Genomic DNA, 8,088 nt, shown 5'->3' with positions numbered 1-8,088 from the left:
TAATACCTATCGAAATGTAGAAAAAAATTTCAAATCGGACCATTCATTATAAAGTTATGAGTTAATAATGGAAGTATAATGCAAGCAGTAGCTTTGTTGCATATCTGCATCTTTCTCGCAATTCCTTTAGCTGAGTAACGGGTATCTGATAGTCGAGGTGGAGTTTTCTCTTGTTATTTATATATTTTGTGGTCTCTCTTTGCGGACGTGAGATCGAAATCGAACTTTGAGATAGGACAAAAGCCTTTGCTGGACAGGAAGGGAAGCGACTGGAAGTGACTGTGCTATTTTCATATGCGCCTCGTCGCCTCTCTGATAACCCAATATCCCAGTTAAATTTGAAATCAAAAGCCGTAAATGCCGAGGCGCGGGCATTTCGAATGCGCGCCGAAAGAGAGAGCCCAATAAATCCGTTATGTTATGCATAAATCCGAATCCAAAAAAAACGGCGGCGTGGGCGTCAGTCGCACTCGTACTTTCAATTGAAATTGTGGAGCCGAATTGTCGACTTGTCGAATTGCCACCGCCCCATTACGCATTTTTATATAAAAGCCTCGACGCGACTTAGCCGGCGTTTCTTTTAGCCCAACAATGCCGAGAAGCGCGCTCATCGCTCCCAGTTTGATTTGTTTTTACCTCGTGGCCTTGGCCCTGGGCGCCACTTTGGAGGCGGAGAAGCCAGAGGGAGCGGGAACGGAGCTGGAAACGGAGTCACTGCCCACGAGGAAGGCCCATTTTCGCGGACAGCCCGCTGTGCCGCCCTCGCCGAGGTGGGGCGCCAACATGCAGATGCTGCGACGGCACAACAGTAGGTACCAGAGTGGATTCGGAGTAAAAAAATCCAATTCGGAATCGTAATTTTTCCCCAAAAGATCATTATTTTGACCAAAACAAAGCCACAATGGTTCAAATTGTTGCCTCGGAACTAAAATCCCAATTGATTTGCCTTCTTAACAAAACAGTAAGCCATTTAGATTTGGGATCATTTTTGGCCAAGTTAGAGCAAAGAGAAATTAAGAAAATTTCCCATTTCAAGCAAAAACACAGATCCTGATTTTATATTCAAAGAAATTGGGTTTTTGGCCAAAACAAAGGAAATAATAGTCCGAATATGCAGCTCGTAATTGAACCCCCAATCAATAGGCATTTAAACGTGAACATTTTAATTTTTGGCCATTTTTTGGAAAAAATCGTGATGTTACCCCTTATCTAAAAATGCAAAAATTGGTCGAAATAATATTTTTTCCAAATCAGCCAACAAGTGATGGGGATCAATTTATTAAGTCGTAAGCTGTTCAAATCAGAGAGCCCTTTTTGATTTGCCATCATTTTTGGTTAAATTACATTAAAAAAAAAAACACTAAGAACAAGAAAGGAAGCTAGATTCGGCCAGCCGAAGCTTATATACCCTTGCAGATCCTTCCTATTAATTAACAAATCGCAAAAATGTTCAATATTCCATTATTTCTCATTAATTTTCCAATCGTTCCTATGGCGGCTATATGATATAGTAGTTCAATTTTGATCAAATTAAAACCGAAATTCGGAAATATTTAAAAAGAGTCATATCCTGGAGTAGAAGAGAATACAATAAAAAGTAACGAAGCAATAATTTTTATACCTGTTACTCGTAGAGTAAAAGGGTATACTAGATTCGTGCAAAAGTATGTAACAGCTAGAAGGAAGCGTTTCCGACCCCATAAAGTATATATATTCTTGATCAGGGGCACTAGCCGAGTCGATCTAGCCATGTCCGTCTGTCCGTCTCTCCGTCTGACCGTCTGTATGAACGCTGAGATCTCAGAAACTACAAAAGCTAGAAGGTTGAGATTTCCCACACATATTCTTTGGCTTCCTACGCAGCACAAGTTTATTTTAGCCGAGCGCCACGCCCCCTCTAACGCCCTCAATCGCCCACTAACGATTTTAAAATGGGTCCTGCGCCCACATTTTTAAAGATTTCCGAGAAGTATAAATGCAATTTTGTTGTGTATATTTATACCTATCGAAATGTAGAAGACATTTTTCAAATCTGACCATTCATTAAAAAGTTATACGCAATCAAAATTTATATATCTATTTCCCTCGCACTATCCAGTACAGCGTTCGCACTCCCTTTAGCTGAGTGACGGTTATTAGATAGTCGGGACACCAACCCGACTATAGCGTTCTCTCTTGTTTTCTATTAATTTGCATTTAATTTTCCGACCGTTCCTAGGGCAGCTATATGATATAGTGTCCCTATTTGTTCTAAATTTTATTCGAAATTTCTAAATATTTTAAAAATAACATTCCCAAGAGAAGAAGTTATTATTTTAAAAAACACCAAAGCTAGAATTTTTTTAAGTTTTTTTTTTCGATCTTTCCTATGGAAGCTAAAAGATATAGTTGTCCGATCCGGCCGGTTCCGACTTATATACTACCTGCAATAGAAAGAAGACTTTTGGAAAGACTAGTTTGCGTAGAAACGGACAGACAGACGGACAGACAGACATGGCTGATCAAGAATATATATACTTTTCGGGGTCGGAAACGTCTCCTTAACTGCGTTGCAAACTTCTGACTGAAATCATAATACAAGGTATAAAAATTCATATTTCAATTTAAAGCTCAGATCCTCATTATTATCAAAAAAAAAAACTGTTTATTGATGGAAACAATAGAAATAATGATCAAAATATGGTATAAAATTCCAAATCATTTGGCATTTAAACTTGGAACAATTTCTTTTTGCCATTTCTAGCAAACAAAATTGGTAAAAAAAAGCCTAAGTCCTAAATGTTCGCCTCTTTCAGGTCCCGCCTTCAACTTCTGGACGGAGGAGAGCGAGACGAACATCTGGGAGCATTGCGGCCTCTTCGAGGGCGACATCATGCTGCACCGCGAGCTGCTGAGGAACGGGCTGCTCAACGAGCGCCTCACCTGGCCAGAAGCCGCCGTGCCCTTCTACATAGACCCTCAGGATTTCAGTGAGTTGACCAGATACAGATTTCAGACACAGATACAGATAATAATTCACCAAAAACAGCCGCCAACCAGACTATGGTGATACTGAAGGCCTTCAAGGAGTACCACGATCGCACCTGCATTCGCTTCCGGCCGTACGAGCAGGGCGACAAGCACTGGCTCCTCATCAAGGGCAACTACTCGGGCTGCTGGTCGAGCGTAGGAAGGCGTTCCGGTGGCCAGGTGCTCAATTTGAACACGCCCAAGTGCGTGACCCATGGCGTTGTGGTCCACGAACTGCTGCACGCCCTTGGCTTCTATCACCAGCAAAGCGCCACGGAGCGGGATGAGTACGTCAAGATCAACTGGGAGAACATCCTCGACGGACACGCGCACAACTTCAACAAGTACGCCCGCACCCACATCACCAACTTTGGAGTGGAGTACGACTACCAGAGCGTCATGCACTACAGCTCCCGGGCGTTCAGCAAGAACGGCAAACCCACCATCGAGCCACTGGTGAGTAGGAAATCTTAAAAGGATCACAAAATAGCTTATAAAGTCTGTTTGGTAGAACATATACATATATAATTGAGTATTTTCGCTTATCATTTAGCTTCAGAGAGATTAACATATACCATTCAATAATAATACTTCACATTAATGGACATATTGCATAGACACTCAGTTAATTTCCCTATTATAGGCGACTTATCTTAGCAAGGATATTTTAACATTTACTCTTAGGGTTACAAATAATTCAATCAAATATTGTACATCAACAGTTATTAATATCAGATTATTATATTGAAATCCAGGAAGCATAGTACAAGAATTATTAGATAATCATATTGAAATCTAGGAAGTATAGTACATCAGTATATATCTACATATATTATTGAGAACGAAAGAATTCATAGATCATCTTAGAATTTATTTAAACAGTAATAGAAACATTCAAACGAATTTACCGATAATGAACTTTAATGTTCTTAAGGTCTTATGACACTTGCTGACTGCATTTATTTTAAAAAGTCATTCCTAGCAACATTTAATAAATTTATATATTAAATTACGTTTAGGTTGCCATAACTTTTTCAAATAAATCCAGATTTGAGGTTAATCAGTTACGAGAAATCCTATATTCATACAAGAGTCAAGACGTATAACTAGACTAGGAATATCTAGAGTGGAAAAGCAGAATAATTCCTTGTTGAGGGTTGTATTCCTAGGTTATGATATAACATAAAGGGTCAACGAATGTTATTCATTCGAAGTTTTTTAATTGTTTCCTTGGGAAATTCAATGGGTATTGATGATTTTGCCACCAGTTTCAGTTGAAGGAAGAATGAGTTCGAAGTTGTTTAGATTTTTCAATGATTCTCGAAAAGGAAAGATCAGGAGAGTTAATAGTTAATGATGATATTCCATCCACATTCCACCGCTCATTTCTCTCCTTCGCCGCCAGGATCCGTACGCCTCGCTGGGCCAGCGACGCGGCCTCTCCGACAAGGATGTGTCCAAGCTAAACGAGATGTACGAACAGGACTGCGGCGAGGACTACCTACTCAACTTCGATCGCTTCGGTGGCTACATCGACGAGCTGCTCGACTACTTCCAGGGCAACATTCAGGATCTGCTCGGATAGAGACGCCTGAGGCCAATAAACGAAAGTGCCGGCTAGGTGACGAAGAAAGTGAAGTGGCTAATCTCGTCGAGGGTCTGGGCGGCCTCCCCGCGGAGTGCGGGGTACGAGTGGTGCTCGGAGAGCTGCTGCAGCGCGAACCTTAGCTCGCCGTTCCAAATGCGCTGCACGCCGCGCAGGCTGAAGCGGGCCAGCAGGCGCAGCAGCTGGCAGGAGCGCTGCCTCAGCAAATGGTGGCGGCTCTGCAGCAGCGTGGCGAAGTTCAGGCGCGGATTGAAGACGATCCGCTCCACCAGCTCGGCGTTTTCGGGCAGCTCGCGCAGCACACAGCCCATCAAAGCCAGCATGCAGCCGGCCAGGCGCACGGAGGCGGAGTCCGAGTCCGAGTGCCGGAAATCTGTGGGGAAAACAAATGATTAGTCAACGAATTTCTTTGCCTTTTTATACCCTTGCAGAGTGTATTATGATTTCAGTCAGAAGTTTGCAACGCAGTAAAGGAGACGTTTTCGACCCCATAAAGTATATATATTCTTGATCAGCATCATTAGACGAGTCGATCTAGACTTGTCCGTCTGCCCGTTTGTTCGTCTGTCCGTCCGTTTGTCTGTTTCTACGCAAACTAGTCTCTCAGTTTTTGAGCTATCGGAATGAAACTTTCCCAAAAGTCTTCTTTCTATTGCAGGTAGTATATATGTCGGAACCGACCGGATCGGACAACTATATCTTATAGCTTCCATAGGAAGGATCGGAAAAAAACGTTAAAAAAAATTCTAGCTTCGGTGTTTTTTCAAATATTACGTTCTACTCTTGGGAATATTATTTTTTATATATTTCTGAATTTCGAATTAAATATTTAAAAAATCGGATCACTATATCATATAGCTGCCATAGGAACGGTCGAAAGATTAAATGGAAATTAATAGGAAAAAAATTATATCTTTGTTGATATTTATTACATTCTCTTCTACTCTGGGATATGACTGGGATATCATATAGCTGCCATATAAACGATCGAAAAATTAATGTGAAATAATAGGTTTAACATTTTTGTAAATTAATAGGAATGATCTGCAAGGGTATATAAGCTTCGGCTGGCCGAAGCTAGCTTCCTTTCTTGTTATGCCTACCGTGGGTTAGGAAGTTCAGAAAGAGATCGCCGGCAGCCAGAATGGCCACGGCATCGCAGAACTGGGTGAGAAACTGCTGCTGCAGGTGCACCAAATGGCAGACCAGCTCGTACAGACTGCAGGCCGTCTGCAGCTCCTCGAGCGTGAGTTCCGGAATGCTGCGCAGCGTTCGGCTAAGCGAGCCCACCGTCAACGGAACGGAGGCCGCGGAATCGGAGAGCTGCTTGTGCGACAACAGCAGCTTGCAGGCGTACATGAGATTGGGCACCAGCTTGACGTCCACGTACACGTTGCGTATCAGCTCCAGATCGACGATCATCACGGGGTCGACCAGCACAAAGGGCAGCGACAGCAGCTGGGCCACGCTTTTGAGCACCCGCGGAATGGCCTTCGAGTTGCGCAGCGGGGCCACAATGATGCTAACCAAATTGTGCTGCTTCAGTGAGTCCAGTTCGCCGTCGAGCAGCTCCTGCACCGAACGGTTGAGGAAGGCCAGCCACTCGTCGTTCTCGATGGGCGGACTCTGCGACTCGTCGCAGCTGTCCCAACCGGGCAAAAGGCAGGGCGGCGTGTTGCTGTTAACAGGGGGGAAAAGTTAATAAGCTGGGAAGCTAAGGAATGCGGAGATAACTCACTCGCTGCTCAGCTTCTCCTCGTTGGTGGAGTGCATTGAATGCTGTGGATGTGGCGGCTGCTGCTGCGCTGGCTGAGGAGACTTCTTGCCCTGGTTAAGCTTCTCCTGGGTGTCGCCGCTTTGGCCCAGGCGCACTGAGAAATTGTCGAGGTTCTGGCTCAGCTTGCGCTTCTCCAGATCCTTGCTGCGCGACTGCCGCACTGCCGGCGGCGGAGGAGGAACCACCTTCGGCTTGGCCGCCACGCCGCGCAGCGAGGCCTGAAAGTCAAAGTTGTCGTTCATGTGATTGAGTATCATGTTCGAGTTGCCGCTGACGAAGCAGGTGTGCGAATTGACCAGCGGCTGGTGGACCACCGGCAGGCCATTCCTTACACCAGACAGATCCCTGAAGGATACGTCGGCAAAAGGAACAACCACACGCTGCATGTTGTCCTCCACATCCGTCTCCAGATGCTCCACATCGCTGGGCGCAATGGCATTGATGCTGTCGCGCGAGGTGCTCAAATGCTCGCCACGCGCCTCGCCAAAGTTCAGGGCGGCCAGAGCTTCGTGCAGATCACCAGGCTCTCGATGGGAGGACCTGGTTTTTGGTACTCTGGGATTGGTGAACGGCGACTCCTTGGCCGCCTCCGCCTGCAAATCAGCGATAAAGATGCGTCCCTCGACGAACGGATGGCACAGCAGCTGCGTCCACGAGATCCGCATGCCGGGATCCTTCTCGAGCAGGCCCTGCAGAAAGGAGCGGCACTCGCTGGTCAGCGTGCTGGGCCACTTGACGTCCTCGTGCTTGATCATCTTGACCAGATGCAGGATGGAGCTGGCGCAGAACGGCGGCTGGCCGGCCATGCTCTCGTAGGCGATGCAGCCCAGGGACCACATGTCCGCATGATGGTCGTACGGCTGCTCCGCCAGCAGCTCGGGCGCCATGTACAGCGGTGTGCCCTTGATCGAGGTGAGCACATGGGTGCCCAGGGTCATGTTGCGGGCCAGGCCAAAGTCGCAGAGCTTGGCGTGCATATTCTTGTCGAGCAGCACGTTCTGCGGCTTGAGATCGCGGTGCAGGATGCGATTCGAGTGCAGGTAGTACAGGGCGGACACCAGATGACCGGTGACCCGGCGAGCCGGCTCCTCGCCCATGGCCCCATTGTAGGAGAGATAGCGATGCAGGTCCATCAGCGCGAATTCGGTGACCACAAAGAGGTCCGTCTTGGACTCAAAGGACTCGATCATCTCGATGACATGCGGATGCTTCAGCCGCGCCTGGATGTCGCACTCCCTGCGCAGATTCTTCAGCTCCTTGGTGGCTCTTCCGCGCTGCAGGATGCAGAAGTTAGTTGGGAACTTGTTGCTTCTGCTTTTGGGCTTTCCGCCCACTCACCTTGGAGATCACTTTGATGGCCACCACCTTGCTGTCCTCCTTGCGCGTCGCCTTGTACACGCAGCCGAAGGAGCCCTGGCCCACCAGCGAGCTTACCGCGTAGCGGTTCATGGTTTTTCCTTTGTTTTTCCGGGGGTTTCTGATTTTCCGCTGGAGAAATTAAATTGCCTGGAGCGATTGGTAGGACCGTAGCCAGATGCCTCTGAAAATACCACTGTGCTGGGGCAGGGATATCAGTATTTCACTATTGAAGGATGTGAAAATACTTATTAAGGACATTTCTGGCAAAAATACCCCTTTGCCTGAACAGTGTTGCTAAAAAGTGTCCTTTACTTGCAGTGTTGGGAAAGAAACTAGT

General features: G+C 46.3%; 2 protein-coding genes across 2 annotated transcripts; one reads left to right on the top strand and one right to left on the bottom strand.

Annotated features, from left to right (window-relative positions):
• The first annotated feature begins 482 nt into the window (after nucleotides 1-482).
• LOC108069863 (hatching enzyme 1.2) lies at nucleotides 483-4,642 on the top strand. The gene is made up of 4 exons (XM_017160118.2): nucleotides 483-808; nucleotides 2,796-2,969; nucleotides 3,029-3,465; nucleotides 4,415-4,642. Exons 1-4 carry the CDS (start codon nucleotides 592-594, stop codon nucleotides 4,592-4,594), a joined length of 1,008 nt encoding a protein of 335 aa, XP_017015607.2. The 5' UTR covers nucleotides 483-591; the 3' UTR covers nucleotides 4,595-4,642.
• Nucleotides 3,513-8,053, bottom strand: fu (STKc_STK36 domain-containing protein fused). The gene is made up of 4 exons (XM_017160117.3): nucleotides 7,731-8,053; nucleotides 6,354-7,666; nucleotides 5,719-6,293; nucleotides 3,513-4,988 (listed from the first exon to the last, which is right to left on the bottom strand). The coding sequence occupies exons 1-4, from the start codon at nucleotides 7,839-7,841 to the stop codon at nucleotides 4,627-4,629; spliced, it is 2,361 nt and encodes a 786-aa protein (XP_017015606.2). The 5' UTR covers nucleotides 7,842-8,053; the 3' UTR covers nucleotides 3,513-4,626.
• Between the last annotated feature and the right edge of the window lie 35 nt (nucleotides 8,054-8,088).

The sequence above is a fragment of the Drosophila takahashii genome, chromosome X (genome assembly GCF_030179915.1).
Source record: "Drosophila takahashii strain IR98-3 E-12201 chromosome X, DtakHiC1v2, whole genome shotgun sequence".
Classification (NCBI taxonomy): domain Eukaryota; kingdom Metazoa; phylum Arthropoda; class Insecta; order Diptera; family Drosophilidae; genus Drosophila; species Drosophila takahashii.
The sequence above is the reverse complement of the archived record's forward strand: the minus strand, read 5'-3'. Positions and strand labels throughout refer to the sequence as shown.

Bases quoted from the DNA above. Each gene is read 5' to 3' on its own strand.
- LOC108069863 (XM_017160118.2), top strand. From the start codon at position 592: ATGCCGAGAAGCGCGCTCATCGCTCCCAGTTTGATTTGTTTTTACCTC. The intron at 809-2,795 runs GTAGGTACCAGA...CGCCTCTTTCAG, and splicing joins GATGCTGCGACGGCACAACA to GTCCCGCCTTCAACTTCTGG. The intron at 3,466-4,414 runs GTGAGTAGGAAA...CTTCGCCGCCAG, and splicing joins AACCCACCATCGAGCCACTG to GATCCGTACGCCTCGCTGGG.
- fu (XM_017160117.3), bottom strand. From the start codon at position 7,841: ATGAACCGCTACGCGGTAAGCTCGCTGGTGGGCCAGGGCTCCTTCGGC. The intron at 7,667-7,730 runs GTGAGTGGGCGG...TGCATCCTGCAG, and splicing joins CCATCAAAGTGATCTCCAAG to CGCGGAAGAGCCACCAAGGA. The intron at 6,294-6,353 runs GTGAGTTATCTC...CCCTGTTAACAG, and splicing joins GAGGAGAAGCTGAGCAGCGA to CAACACGCCGCCCTGCCTTT.